General features: G+C 42.7%; 2 protein-coding genes across 2 annotated transcripts; one reads left to right on the forward strand and one right to left on the reverse strand.

Moving 5' to 3' along the window:
* Nucleotides 1-2,999: 2,999 nt before the first annotated feature.
* drc2 (dynein regulatory complex subunit 2) lies at nt 3,000-7,717 on the forward strand (the record flags this gene model as incomplete). The annotated part of the gene is made up of 8 exons (XM_084166588.1): nt 3,000-3,146; nt 3,280-3,447; nt 3,692-3,861; nt 4,277-4,415; nt 4,838-5,035; nt 6,698-6,916; nt 7,188-7,340; nt 7,424-7,717. 8 exons carry the CDS (start codon nt 3,000-3,002, stop codon nt 7,715-7,717), a joined length of 1,488 nt encoding a protein of 495 aa, XP_084022714.1.
* Nucleotides 7,718-7,953: 236 nt separating this feature from the next.
* LOC311133147 (peptidyl-prolyl cis-trans isomerase FKBP11-like) lies at nt 7,954-10,880 on the reverse strand. Its single transcript, XM_084166589.1, has 6 exons — nt 10,556-10,880; nt 10,253-10,315; nt 8,929-9,019; nt 8,711-8,744; nt 8,405-8,475; nt 7,954-8,206 (listed from the first exon to the last, which is right to left on the reverse strand). Exons 1-6 carry the CDS (start codon nt 10,667-10,669, stop codon nt 7,998-8,000), a joined length of 582 nt encoding a protein of 193 aa, XP_084022715.1. The 5' UTR covers nt 10,670-10,880; the 3' UTR covers nt 7,954-7,997.
* Between the last annotated feature and the right edge of the window lie 4,892 nt (nt 10,881-15,772).

Genomic DNA, 15,772 nt, shown 5'->3' on the forward strand with positions numbered 1-15,772 from the left:
CCAGCTCCTCCAAGCCATCGTCGGCGGTTTTGTCCACCACCACCACGATGCACACCACCCCCCTGTCTGTCACCTCCAACACGGCCTCCTCTGGACCAACTGCCTCCTCCGTCTCCCCTTGTCACACCACCATATAAGCCACGTCTGGTGTCCCTGCCCCCTGCAATTTGAATACCGCCACCACAGGTAAACACATGTTAAATTACGAAAAAATGACTTCAAACAGCAATGTGTAAATAAATAAATAAACTCTCTTTACATATCTACAGTCCATAGCACCAACCCTCAAGTCATCTCCAACTCCTCCAAAACCTCTGCAGCTTCCTGCAGAGGTATTAATGTAAAAAAGTTGAAGGGTTTTCATGCAACTGTCTAACACTACTTTTTCTCAAACTGCAGCACAGAAAAGGAAGAGAAAAGCTCCACTGGTCACGTCACCACTCTCAGGTACTTCATAATCTGTTTTTCTCTCTCAGATGTATCAATTACTATTGTTGTTGAAGAACTTCTACATTTTACAAAACCATATTAATCCATTTTTATTATTATTTTATATAAAAGAAGACACTACCTGCTGTGCTCGCTGCGAGGAGCATGATCCGCCAGCAAGCTCCCCTCAGGAGTGTAGATCCGAGGTGCCATGGGTGTGTGTGACTTCTGCAGGTTTGTGCAGTGGGATCCAGAGGTAGCGGTGGAGCTGGATTTTTATTGTGATTTTTGTGACAATATAGGGATGGAGGTCGAGATTTAATTGTTTGTTTTGTTTATGTTCATATGAAATTATTTGTACAAAAACAAAAGTCTAAAATATAATATATATTTATTCAACCCATCTTGTGTATTTCTTCCTTTACTTTCCAAGTGCACCTCTGCAACACAAACTCCAACAGTGTTTATTGTTTATGTCAATGCACATAACTGAAATTAACGTTTTATTTGATGTAAATTATTAATACTCATATTTTAGTATTCAACTGTTATCTACTTTCTCAAAACATAAAAATTAATCTGTAAAACAAATGAGACATTATTTGGTTACAACACTGAATATGTTGGTGAAGAACCATTTTTTAAGAGTCCACAGGATGGCGCACCGGGCTACGCAATGAAAAGTTGACAGGCAAGTTATTATTTTTTACCGGAAGGCTAGCCAACTACTCATCCTGTGGACTCTTAAAAAATGGTTCTTCACCAACATTCAGTGTTGAGGAAACTGAACTTGAGCCTGCTTGAAACATGGGTTATGTTTTGGTTGACCAAGAGTCGGTATATTGCAGGTTGGTTCTTTATATGCACTGTAGGTTCGTTAGTTATTCTACCTATAATAATTATGCTGAGATTACTGACGCGGATTTTTTTATTTTTTTTTTTAGATCAGGTGATTAAGCCTTGCTAATAGGAGTAGCTAATTGGTTGCGTCAGTAATCTCTGCATAATTATTTTGCATATAAAAGAACCAACCTGCGATATACCGACTCTTGGTCAACCAAAACAAAACCCATGTTTCAAGCAGGCTCAAGTTCAGTTTCCTCAACTTGAGCATTATTCAGCATAAAAAAGATTCATGTTTACATTTGTTGCGGAGGCGTTTCCTATTTGTGCAGTGGCCTTTGCCAGAACGTGTAGTTACCTAGCTAACCAACTAATTACGTACCGTACCGGTAAATTAGAAATCTAGTTAGCTGGTCCACAGTTATACAATAGCTCTATAACTTCATTCAAGTTTTTCCCGCATCAGAATATAAACGGACTGAATGTAAATATGGGGCGGGGGGGGGGCTGTACATTGAGTTTTTAGCCATTAATTCGTTTTCAAAATCCTGGACAACTCAGTAAAGAAACTCACCATGTTGAACAGGAGGCTGGAAAAAGGACCGAAGTACGGGTGCCGACCGAACTATATCTCTCCAGCACCCTGGGTGTTGTGAACGACACAGAAAGCACTCCCTGTTTATTTGTTTTTAATATATAGAAAGTTAATATAATTATGCTATCATCAAATAAATCAACTAATTAATTATGTTGGTTCTACAAAATAACAACAATATTTTTCCGCGGAAGGATATGGGGCATCCGGTGTCTTAGATAGTAGTAGTCCGTATTTCTCATGACGCATTTCCATGAGTCCGCAATTTACAAACATTTGTTTGTTACTATCGAATTTCCTCTGTTGGTGTTACAAATTGACTGGCACTTCGCTTCGGGATTCCAATACTTATTTTTCAATGCTAATTGGAAATTATTTAAATTTGCTTAACGGAAGAAGCATGCGTCCATGTTTTCCTGTCTGTCCTGGACAGCGAGAAATATCTCTAAGAAAGGGAAGATTTGCCATTATGTTAATTCGCATAACGCTTGCTTTATTTGCATAATGCATCGTTTCTGCAAGTGGGTGTTGATAAACCACTATGTACATCATCACAAGTTACTCATTTTATAATATTGTTCATTCCTTGATAATGATTGCTTTATCGATGCATAGCATTTTTCCTAGCACTTTATTTTTGGCACATTGGCGGCGCAGTGTGTGCAGTCTGGCGTGCCCCCTAGGTCTGTTTACCCCTAGAATGTTGCTAGGAGACCATACACAAACTCATTTTGGGGAGATCCCGCTGTCATATCTCTAGAATTCACACAGGTAAGACACTGCAACATGTTAGTTGTCGCAAATACATTTACGGGTTGTTTGCAAACTGCATGGACATATCTGGCTCTGGACATGACCATATGACAGTGAGAAATTGCATCATAGAATGAATGGAATATTAGCTAGGTGGCTAGCAGGATTTTACTATGTGTTTGCTTTGTTATTGGACAATGACTACCAACTTGATGTTAATTAAATGTTTAGGCTGTTTTGTGTGGGTTGCTCATTTTTTTAAAGTCTGTCTGTCTGTCTTAACTCTTGGCTACCCATTCTGAATGAAGAGGGCGAGAAAGTGAAGTGGGTCGAGTGACACCAAAACAGCACCCCAGGAGGAGCTTGAGAGAGAGGAACCATGCCAAAGAAGGGTGCAAAAAAGGGGGGAGGGGGGAAGCAGGCAGGGATGACGGAGGAAGAGAGACTCCTGTACATGCAGCAGAGGGCCCAGGCAGAGGACGAGATGGCCAAAAGGAAGGAGGACATGCTAACTCAATTCCTCAAGGTATGTTCAAGAATGTAAACCAATGAAAAGTCACACAGCCCGATGCAACTTGTTAAGCCTATTCTATTCTCAAAATGTCCTTGCATGACCTCTAAGTACCCCTCCCCGTCATCTCTAACCATAATGCAACCAGGATAAGCTGCAGAAGGAGGAGCGCAACAGTGCAGTGAACCTGCACAAGTTGACGCAGCAGTGGCGAGCAGTTCTCCGCCAGACACGGGCAGCTGAACTGCGCAGTGACATTGCTGTGCTCAGCCAGACCTTTGAGAGGGTGCTGGACCGGAAGGACAGTGTCATCAAGGTTAGGTATTTATTTATTTCCACAAACATCTGTGATTTACTTCTTGTTGGACTGTGTGTGTGACACAGAAGGCTGCTGAGGGGAGGACGGCTCATAATAATGGCTGGAATGGAGTGGTATCAAACATATGGAAACCATGTGTTTGATGTGTTCGATACCATTCCATTAATTCCGTTCCAGCCATTTAGGTATCACTGGCCGCCTGTGGTGTGACAGTCTATATCTCTTTCTCTCTGTGCTGTAGTGTTTGGTGTGTGACCTGAGTGAGGCGGAGCAGCAGTCAGCCCAGGCCCTGCGCTCTCACCTGCAGTGTGTGGACTGTCTGCTGGCCTTGCAGAAGGGTAGGCTGGCATCCCTGGAGCAACAGTGGAACAGCAGCCTGGAGGGACTGAGCTACGAGTTCAATTCTGAGAGGTGTGTGTAAAACCTTCTCTCTCACACACACACACACCAGTCCAGTTGTCTAATAGACAGAGAGAGACACTATACACAGTTCTGCACAACAATTAATATAACTGAATTATGCTGCACTAAACTACTGAATTGAAAAGCTTTTCTAACCTCGATGCAAGTTTGATATTTACTAGATAGTGATGCTCTGTGTTGTATGTGAATTGAAAGGTGTGTGTGTTTGTGTGTGTCACAGGCGACCGGTGGCACCTTAATTGGGGAGGACGGGCTCATAGCTTCTTTATTGAGGAAAAGTGTACTTACTGTGATATGTGGTTGTCTCACCTGGCTATCTTAAGATGAATGCACTAACTATAAGTCGCTCTGGATAAGAGCATCTGCTAAATGACTTAAATGTAAATGTGTGTGTGTTTCCCAGGGAGCAGATCCTGTCCCAGCACCAGCAGGAGTGTGCTTACCTGGAGGATGTGACCTTTGCCATGGAGCAGTTCTACATGGAGGTGGACGTGGAGGCCCGCCAGGACTACCAGAGCACCAGAGACGACATCAAGAACAGGGTAGGGGTCTGGCTCAGACAACCAGCATCAGTTTTTTTTCCCTCTGGTGGGCCCCTTTAATTTCCCCTCTCTCCATCCTGAGATCCTCACAATTGGTCTAGGATAATCTCTCCTCTTTAGCATGCTAGCAGATACCCATAGACTTCCAGTCATTGGGCTAATGCTAGTTAGCATTGGCTCACGAAACTACCTCTAACTTCCTTCATACTGGACACAGACATAAAAATGGTATCCACGAGTTCATCTGACTCTGGGGAAGTTGATAAAGGGCCTCATTGCCAAAATCCCGAAGTATCCCTTTAACCTTAGTCATTATGAACAACAGAACAAAACAAGCCTTGAACCAGCTGTTAGGGGATATTGTGTGAGCCGGCTTACATGCCCTGTCTGTGATCTGTGATCTCCTTTCCCTCTCCCATTAGAACATAGAGGAGAAGCATGCATTGAGGATCCAGTTAGAGGGGACGGTGGAGGGCCTGTGGCGTCAGTTCCAACAGGCCCTACGCAGCTACAACGAGGCCACAGAGGACCGTCATGTAGCCTTTGAGTCGTTGAGGACCCGCGACCAGCGCAGCGCCCAGGAGATTGACACGCAGATGAGGAGGCTGCAGAAGATGCAGGTCAGTGTTGGGCTACAGAGACTACTGTTCCTATAGGGGCCAATTCAGATTTAGGAAATATGTCTTTTTAACATGTTTTGATTGAAGCACTTCTCAGTATCTGGTATTCAAACTTACTGTATGCAGGTGCGCAATAAACTCTTTGGGCGTGGCTCCTATATGCGCACTGAATACATTTAATTAAACAGCTGAAAAACCTCCCACTTGTTGGCCAACAGATTCTCATGGAGTTTTCATTTAATAGGGTTTTCAGTACATTTATCAAAAGCCATCCCGTTAAATACGGTGTACCTTTTTTAATTGTAATTTTCTCAACAGACTCACTAGAATATATCGAGAGAACGGGTTCCGATTATTAGGGATCAATGAAGAAAGTCATCAAAATATATTCATCATATTAGTCTCCATTTAGTAGATTTAAAACTATGTAGCTTATTTAGGGTTAGGAAAGTATATATGAATCTACCTACTTAATAAATCAATAAAACAGATTTGGAGAGTCTTTATGCACAAGATATATTGGTGAATAAAAAATACAAAGGTTTGGTTCATCCTGAAAGTTGCCATATTCAGTTGTTCAATCCATGAAATATTGGAAGGGGAGGAAAGTGTACAATAGTGGTTGAACAACAGTCATATAAATCTACCTTTATCCTCACTGATGATGGAACTGTGATGACAACAGTCCAGTTGTCGTGAACCGTGCTCCAGGTTTAAACTGCCACATTGTGTCTGCGTTCCACAATTACTCAAATAGGCTACATGTCCCAAATTATTGGACAACTTGTAATTAAATATTATTCACTATTGCTAGCGACCCTCCGCAACAACCACATGGACATGACATTTACAAAGGTAAAAAATAAAGGTAGGCAAAATCAAACAATGGAATGGTACGAAATGTAGGGTAGGCCTACTAACTGAAGGGAATGAACCCTAAATTGGCAGTTAAATATGTGTGGTTATTACTTACGGTCGCTACCGATAGAAAATTATAGGAAACAGGAAAAGTTGGGGAATATAATTGAAACATTCTAGAGCGCACAAAGGTTAAATTTGGCGCGACTGTCATTCTGCTTGGCTTTGCATCTCCAAGATTCCTCCCTAACAGTTATAAGGCCATACGAGTTCAATTATGCATAGCGGCACAGCATTTCATACTTCACTGTGGGAAAGGGGCATAAATACCTGTCAGGTTGATATGCTTTTCAGTTTGCAGCCATATTACAGATTTCAAATTTGTCCCTAGCGATCATAAGGTAAAATAGATCTAAAACAATTGTCATTTATATTTAAAATCCCCTTATCCAAACGGATTACTCATTTACCTAGCTATTATCAATAGCGCTTATCAATTTATAAATTAAAGGTCAGAATACACATCGAGAGAAAAAATTCATAAAAAGGGAATTAAGTTCCATTTATGGACACGTAACTCAAGTCTGAATTCCCCCTATAGAGAATACAGGGTCAAGAGGACTACTCTGTGCAAGTCTACCAAATGAAAATAGAATGCTTGTTTTGCTCATCTCTGTGAATATATTTTCTATGTGATTGTATTATTACCTTTATTTGAATAGAGTATTCATTCATGCATGCCCTCTGTGTATGTCAGCATGAGTGCTCGTTTCCCACTGTATTTGTGTCTCCTCCCTCCCCAAGGACTCCATCTCTGCTCTGCGCTCCAGGCTGAACTCCAGCCAGAGGGAGAGTGAGGGGGCAGCACGGGGCCTGAGGGTGGCGAGGGAGGAGGTGACCCTGCAGGCTCGCCAGCTCAAGACCCAGCTGAGCTGTGCCCGCGCAGCCGAGAGGAACCAGCTCACCAACCTCACCGTGCGCAGCAACGCCGCCGCCAAGAAATTACAGGGCATCATCACTAAGGTGCTAACGTTTATGCATGTGGACACATGCAGTTGCAAAGTGTGTAGTGCCTGTCTAGGCATGCAGTATGTACATTAGTGTGTATGTTTAGCAGCCAAACATACACATGCTTTGACTTACATATGCATACATAGACAGCAAATATGCTATACAGTCACACTTATGCATGTGTACTGACTGACACTCACTTCTTATGAATTCTCACATTTGCTCACTGACATTTACACTCACACCCTGTCCTCATTCTGTCCTGTGTGATGTTGTGGATCAGGGGGAGAGGCTGCTGCGTCTGGCTGAGATGTGTCGTAAACTGGAGACAGAACATGAGAAAGTCCTGCCCTTCTACACCTCCTCTCTCACTGCTGAGGAAGAGAGCCAGGAGAGAGCTAATGCTATGGAGCCTCCATCTGAGGAGCTGGCACAGGTATTTGTAGTTCTGTATTATACACACACTGTTCTGTTCTTTGACTCTCACTTAACTTCTCATTTGTAACCCTGTGTGCTCAGGCCATGCTGGACTATTCGGTTCTGGAGAGGTTCTGGCAGCGTTATAATAAGGTTCTGCTGGAGCGGCTGTGTCTGGAACAGGAGAGAGGAGCTCTGACCCGGGAGAACCAGCAACTGCGGGTCTTACTGCGCCAGTACCTGGACGGCATCTCCGTTAGCGACGAAATCCTCCGCCATCGCAACCCCCTGCTGATGGTGTCACGGCCCACCCTCGCCGTTCAACCCACTGCTGACGCCCAACGCAAGCGCCACACTGTCATTGAGGCAGCACACATTGTGCAGCGCACACTGTAGACACACAAAATAACAGGCTCACATCACACACACCATCACTCCTAGATGAACTTCAAAAGGTGTTCAAGTTGTACACTGACTAGGAGTAACTATAACTTCAAACTGCCAGAATGCACTCCTTCTGGCAGAACTCAATTCCTTATTCTATTTTTGTGTACTTCTTTCTACCAGGTGTCTTACAATAACTATCAAATAAAAAAGAGGAATATTCCATCCGATAATAACAACTCTCCCTTATTGTTTTTACATTTTATTATTTAAATAGTTCTGTGAGTTTCCTTTATTTCTTCTTGCTCTTCTTGTCCTTGGCCTTCTTCTTGCCTGGCCGCTGGGCGTTGGCCTTGTTATAGAGGTAGAGGCCCACCATGCCCAGCAGAGTGGGAACCAGGCCCAGACACACTAGGGGAAAGACATCATTCACAATCTTCTGCCATGGGGTTGCCTGGATCAGTGACATCACCTCCACCTCAAACTCTAGAGCAGCATCAGCTAACAGGACAGAGGGAAGAAGATCGAGGGAGGATCAAGTACTGAGTCGTGTGTGTGTTGCTGTGCTCAGCCAGACCTTTGAGAAGGTGCTGGACCGGCTAGTCAAGTGTTATCAAGGTGAGATATTTATTTGCCGTATGTGTTTGCTTGTATTATTGTGTGTACAGTATGTGTGTATATGCAGATGTGTTTAAGTACCTGGGATGGTGGGAGGGTATCCTCTCTTTCCATAGGCAAGGTGTGGTGGAATAGTGGTCTTGATTTTTTGTCTAGAGGACCATAAGACAGACAGAGGTTATTCTCATAGAGTTTCCTGTTTACCAAAGTCATTTGAGTCAGGATCTTTGTGATTGCTTCACATACTGGTAATATCTATATTTGAAACTAATTGTCCTTGCTTAGCCAAGTCATATATTGAATTCCTAGTGGAAGTGGTTTTAAATTAATGTAGGCTACATGTCCACTTTAAAATGTTGTATTGGCAGACCTTGACTGTTTACTTACCCTTCACAAACTCCTACCAAGCTCTGTTCCAGACCTGTTGGAGATACATTATCACGTTATCTATATACAGTGAATGATGCGATAACAAAAACACTGCACTGCAGGTGTGAGCTATATTTGAAGGTATATTGCTGTTTTTAACATAAGCTAGTGTTCCTGTTATTTTGTGTGATCAATATCATGTCTAATACGGTCTATTTGAATGGTTGTGATTTTACCAGGGATAACGGTCCTCTTTCCCAGCACAACAACAAGGGGGTCCCGGGACAGGGATGAGTCAATCACCTTGCCATCCGCCAGCAATTTACCCTGTTCAGAGCATTGGAACAATATGGTAGGTGCATTTTAAAAGAGGGATTTTGCATGCAAGCAGTGATTCTAATCTAAATAGAAGGTTAAGATGCATATCCCCTTCAAGTCACATTAAAATGTGAAACACTTGACAGACTTTTAAAACTTTCTTTATAGGTGTGGCTGCACTGGGCACACGCTGGTTGAATGAACGACCACGTCGTTTCAATGAAATCACGTTGAACCAATGTCGAATAGACGTTGCCCAGTGGGACGTTAGGTGAGGCCATGGTCAAGCATGACGCGTCATAGGTGAAGAGTTTGGTCACAGATTATACATTATATTGACCAGATACTCTAGTGGACGCTTTAACACTGAAAATAATTACAGTCTTTTCACAAATGGAAGGCAGTCGGGGACGAGGCAAAACAGGTGGGAGGTAGCATTCTAGCCAATGTGAGGGCAGAAGCGTGTGAACAACAGGCACAACGGTTTTCACTCGTTAACCGCCACAAAGTCAAAAATGGGCTATATCGTAAAAAATCTGGAAAACAAAAATGTGCTTTTGTTTTAATGTAAGGTTATGATTAGGCATAAGGTTAGCAGTGTGGTTAAGATTAGAAAAAACGCCACCTATTGGAGAAGACAGATTTTATGCCCAGTTATCCCTCGTTTCGCCTCGTCCTTTGATGTGGTCGTGTTCCCCTGCTCAGACGTTGCTGAGGCGTGACAGATCTTACAACGCCTGGTTAGGTATTTTACGAATCAGCTAACCACATATGTTCTAGAAATCTGGTACTGAGCAAGAGTGCTGACGTGTTGCACCTCCCCCATCACACTGCCGAGTAGAATGTCTGGCACGCATAAAACGTGTCAATATCACATGCAATTTACTTGCCATCCCAGATATGATTACAAACTAAGTGTAATTGAAAGTTGTTTTTATTTGACTATTTGATTGGCACACGAATTTCCCAGTCTGAAGTGAAATTACTAACTTGCCGCTTCACACCTTGCCACATAGGCAACATCGTATCGAGTCAAGTTTATTGACGTGCAATGAATCAGCACCACTTCAATTGCAGAGAACACTTTTGATCAGATTTCATTTTTAAAAATCCCCAAAATATTATCGACATTTATCTCAGTAAGCATGTAGGCTAGGTCTGATGTCAAACAGGGCGGTGCCTAGCCTACCTTTGAAATTGAAAATGTTAGTTAGGCCATTCATTTACACTTTTTTTTCTTACCGTATAGTGGATTTCTAGCGTGTCTCCCGTTTCTGACATTATAGAGCAAGTTTCGGGTTTCACCTTATGAAGGGGGAGAAAATTGAAAAAATAAAATCAAGTGTAAGATATTTGCATTCCAAATAAATAAATGCATCGTTTTATTACATAAAATAAGCGATACATTTACAACGTTAACAATGAAAAGCTGATAGGCCTTCATTGTTTCAATTTGGTCTGAATGTTGCAATGCATTGCATTCGGCTCGTGCAAGATTCGCCACTTTCCTATCGCTGCTTTGGAGAGAAAATAGACTGAACTCACCAAGGTTTCCACAAATAACTCTTCCACAACATTTTGCCCGGCTTCAGCATCCTGTGCTGCAACATTAACGAAAGCAGCGAACAAGACTAGGATGACCCCAGTCTTGGCTTTCATTGTAAATCCGAACTTTTGGAAAACTATCCCAACTAACTTCAGTGAAGCTGTAGGGCATGCAAGCGCCGACGACTGACCATCGAAGGTAAAGCAGGCTAGACACCAGTTAAGGCTGATGTGTTGTTATAGTAGGCTATGGTGATAACGGGGCAGCCGAACCGCGGACGTTGTCCTAAAACACCTGGGTCGCTGAAGTGCCCGCCTTAAACATTCCGCCAGCAACCCAGAAGTCCCTTGCTGATGGGTAACGGTGCAGTTACATTCTTTGTGTCGGTTGAGGGCAGTTGTGAGTCTGATAAAAGCCTCAGCACTTAGGCTATGTCCTTTCAACTGGCCTAGGACCTGGCTACTTTCATCGCTATCCACTGTCTTGTGGTTCTGAAACGTCGTGATCACGGGGGACGGGAAGGGGGGAACGGGGGGTGGCGATCTGATCTGCGCTAATCAAATCAAATTGTATTTGCCACATGCGCCGAATACAACAGGTGTAGTATGATATAAGTTTGACTGCTTTAGTATTATATGCTACATTAGGTTAGGCATTAAGGTTAGGGAAAGGAGTTAGGTTAAAGGGTTAGCTACCATGCTAAGTAGTTGCAAAGTAGCGTGGGGATCTATTTTCTCATAACTGGATGTGATGACTAGCTTAGAAAGAATGCATTAATGATTAAGCATAAAAGGTTTGTACTGTACTGATATAAATTGTTTCACATAACAAGCTGTGATTCATGTGAGGAGCTGTTTTAGGGAGTAGGGGGAGATAAGAACTTGTGTCTCACAATACCCGAACACTGCCTCTTTGTTGTCTGTGAACCGTCCAAGGACGGGTACTGCAAAAAAGTGCTGACACTCTGGATAAGTTGCAAAATAACTAGACACTTGGCAACAGGGGAGCGCCAAGAGGCTGGGACCAGCCTGAGCGGCAGCGATGGGTTGGTTAAGTCTAAACCACACTCAACCTCTACCCTGATAGGCCCAGCAGAGAGCGGGAACTAAAACTGTCAGGGTATTTGAGGAAGAATTTGTAATGAGGAAGCCAGTTCTCTGTCTGCCCTGCGTGGTATTTCAGTGAGCCCGAATACGAACCATCATACTTATCATACATACATTTTGCATATAATAAATTTAGCTTGGATTGAATATCTCTTGATTTTCTCTTATTCCAATACCAGATTTGAATTACGCAATTTCTAACAGTAGCAAAAAAGTAGTAAGTAATTGCAAAGTTGCTAATTAGCTAAAATGCTATAGTTGTCTGTGATGAGATTCGAACACGCAACCTTTGGGTTGCTAGACTTTCGCATTATACACAGATTTTAGTAAAATATAAGCAGTCCTCCATAGGAAAATGTTTCAAGGACAAAATTACATGTATTTTTGTTGTTGTATTGGGGACAGTAACATTACAAATCTCTAAACAATATATATACTTTAAGGAAAATGATTTTATTTTTGTGTTTAGCTCACATATAATTTAAAAGGATGCATTAAGGTGTCTAATATAATACATGTGGCAAAAACGAATGTAGACACTAATAAATGCATTTCTATAGCTTCCAAAATATTTTTTTTATAATGGTGGGAGAGTGCCAAGATGGAGGCACGTTGGTTTCAACACAGCACCCCAAATCAGTAATCTGGTGTATACAGTGGGGAGAACAAGTATTTGATACACTGCCGATTTTGCAGGTTTTCCTACTTACAAAGCATGTAGAGGTCTGTAATTTTTTATCATAGGTACACTTCAACTGTGAGAGACGGAATCTAAAACAAAAATCCAGAAAATCACATTGTATGATCTTTAAGTAATTAATTTGCATTTTATTGCATGACATAAGTTTTTGATACATCCAAAAAGCAGAACTTAATATTTGGTACAAAAACCTTTGTTTGCAATTACAGAGATCATACGTTTCCTGTAGGTCTTGACCAGGTTTGCACACACTGCAGCAGGGATTTTGGCCCACTCCTCCATACAGACCTTCTCCAGATCCTTCAGGTTTCGGGGCTGTCGCTGGGCAATACGGACTTTCAGCTCCCTCCAAAGATTTTTCTATTGGGTTCAGGTCTGGAGACTGGCTAGGCCACTCCAGGACCTTGAGATGCTTCTTACGGAGCCACTCCTTAGTTGCCCTGGCTGTGTGTTTCGGGTTGTTGTCATGCTGGAAGACCCATCTTCAATGCTCTTACTGAGGGAAGGAGGTTGTTGGCCAAGATCTCGCGATACATGGCCCCTTCCATCCTCCACTCAATACGGTGCATTCGTCCTGTCCCCTTTGCAGAAAAGCATCCCCAAAGAATGATTTTTCCACCTCCATGCTTCACGGTTGGGATGGTGTTCTTGGGGTTGTACTCATCCTTCTTCTTCCTCCAAACACGGCGAGTGGAGTTTAGACCAAAAAGCTCTATTTTTGTCTCATCAGACCACATGACCTTCTCCCATTCCTCCTCTGGATCATCCAGATGGTCATTGGCAAACTTCAGACGGGCCTGGACATGCGCTGGCTTGAGCAGGGGGACCTTGCGTGCGATGCATGATTTTAATCCATGACGGCGTAGTGTGTTACTAATGGTTTTCTTTGAGGCTGTGGTCCCAGCTCTCTTCAGGTCATTGACCAGGTCCTGCCGTGTAGTTCTGGGCTGATCCCTCACCTTCCTCATGATCATTGATGCCCCACGAGGTGAGATCTTGCATGGAGCCCCAGACCGAGGGTGATTGACCGCCATCTTGAACTTCTTCCATTTTCTAATAATTGCGCCAACAGTTGTTGCCTTCTCACCAAGCTGCTTGCCTATTGTCCTGTAGCCCATCCCAGCCTTTTGCAGGTCTACAATTTTAACCCTGATGTCCTTACACAGCGCTCTGGTCTTGGCCATTGTGGAGAGGTTGGAGTCTGTTTGATTGAGTGTGTTGACAGGTGTCTTTTATACAGGTAACGAGTTCAAACAGGTGCAGTTAATACAGGTAATGAGTGGAGAACAGGAGGGCTTCTTAAAGAAAAACTAACAGGTCTGTGAGAGCCGGAATTCTTACTGGTTGGTAGGTGATCAAATACTTATGTCATGCAATAAAATGCAAATTAATTACTTAAAAAGCATACAATGTGATTTTCTGGATTTTTGTTTTAGATTCCTTCTCTCACAGTTGAAGTGTACCTATGATAAAAATTACAGACCTCTACATGCTTTGTAAGTACGAAAACCTGCAAAATCGGCAGTGTATCAAATAATTGTTCTCCCCACTGTATATTAATCATTGGCTGAAATGCAGCACTCCAAAGGAGAAGGGTGTAATTGTGGGCCGCAATTGCGGCGTTCCAGCATGTGGGCATTCCTGAATCTGCAGGAACCCCTCTATATATACTTCTATTGGTCCATTGTTAAACTAGGACTCCATTACACAGTCTGGAGGCGGGGGCGCTCCAGTACAGTAGGTGGCGATAATGCACCATAAAGTTGGATGCCAACCACCAATAAACCCCACAGAAGAAGAAGAAAGGGCGGGGGCGACAACGGTATCACAGAGAGAGCAATGAGCAGTTTGATTAAGTTTTAAATATCTTTGATGGTAGCTAGCTGGCTAAGACACCGGTATACAGTGTCCTTCGCCCCCGCCTGTCGTGCACTGCTTTCCCGCAGTTCTGTTAACGACAGCAAGTGCAGGTGTTCGGCAGGTGTTAGCGAAGGACACTGGGTGCTGGCTAGCCACTGGGCACACACTGGTTGAAATAATGTTGTTTCCACATCATTTCTATGAAATTACGTTGAACCAACGTGGAATAGATGTTGAATTAACGTCTGTGCCAGACCCCCAATGTACTGTCTGGAGCGTGATGTCATGAGCTCTGTTGGTTGGCTACTGCGTAGCAACCTAGCGGTGCCAAAAACCCTGGTCTGTCCTAGAAAGCCCATGTAAATTATGATCACCAGAACAGCCGAACAATTTTTTTTGACAGACGTTTTGGCCTCTAAAATGTGTTTATTATGATCAATTAGATCCCCATGGTGAATTATTTTAAAGTTTGATACAAATCGAGATATTTAATTAAATAGTGATCCATTCTGACTACTACCTTTGTCGTCACACAGGACCACGTGCTAACACAGACCAATCACGGGCCGGAAGGCTACCAGGAGGCTTGCGCCCTCATGCATGCTCTTTCCACGTGCACCTAAGGGGGTGTGGTGTGCTCATAGGTTGACCCTCTCAAGCAGGATGAAAACGACTACATCCACCATGATCCTTTGCTAGTTACGGCCACTTTCACCATGATCCTTAGCGTTTTTTTTTTTGGTTCCATTCAGCACCGTTCAGCAATATGGCACGCTTCAAATTCAAATACTTCCGGCTTCATGCGCCATCGGGGTTTTTCCATAGGAATACGTGGATGACATCAGCGCTATCACTATCTACTGGTTTTAATGTCTTGGTCCTTCATTTATAAGCATACTTTTTCTCCACACATATATTATATATGGAATAATCGGGACGTATTGTATAAAAATACTTATTTGTTTTTAGAATATTGGTTCCGAAATAATATCCTATTGGTGAGCCAACTTGTAAATGCAGAGGGTATTTTACTTAATTATAAGGAATTCTTATCACTTTACAAGATCCCTGTAACACCTAAAGATTTTGCAATTGTTTTAGATGCCATTCCCTCGGGGGTGTTGCTTTATTATTCAGGAACGTGTCAAGAACTGACCCTCAGAACATACCTACGATTAACCCTGTTGACTCATCAGTAGGAAAGATTTGTTTTTCTTTTGGTCCATTCAACAACAATAGAGCTATACGAGCCTTGTTTCAGCAGGATGTTGTATCTATACCTTATGTCATGCCTTATTGGAACGGTTTTATTGATAATATCTATTGGAAAAAAGTTTGGATGTTGCCACACACATACACTACCGTTCAAACGTTTGGGGTCACTTAGAAATGTACTTGTTTAAAAAATATAAAAATAAATAGTTCATTAAATAGTACCCGTAAAACACCAGTCTCAACGTCAACAGTGAAGAGGCAACTCCGGGATGCTGTCCTTCTAGGCAGAGTTGCAAAGAAAAACCCATATCTCAGACTGCCCATCTTAATCTTTT

The sequence above is a fragment of the Coregonus lavaretus genome (assembly GCF_964263955.1).
Source record: "Coregonus lavaretus genome assembly, chromosome: 8".
Lineage (NCBI taxonomy): Eukaryota > Metazoa > Chordata > Actinopteri > Salmoniformes > Salmonidae > Coregonus > Coregonus lavaretus.

Excerpts from the sequence above, each read along its gene's own strand:
- LOC311133147 (XM_084166589.1), bottom strand. The coding sequence starts at position 10,669 with ATGAAAGCCAAGACTGGGGTCATCCTAGTCTTGTTCGCTGCTTTCGTT. Across the intron at positions 9,020-10,252 it reads CGCTAGAAATCCACTATACG|GGTAAATTGCTGGCGGATGG; the intron begins GTAAGAAAAAAA and ends TGCTCTGAACAG. Across the intron at positions 8,476-8,710 it reads TTGGTAGGAGTTTGTGAAGG|ACAAAAAATCAAGACCACTA; the intron begins GTAAGTAAACAG and ends ATGGTCCTCTAG.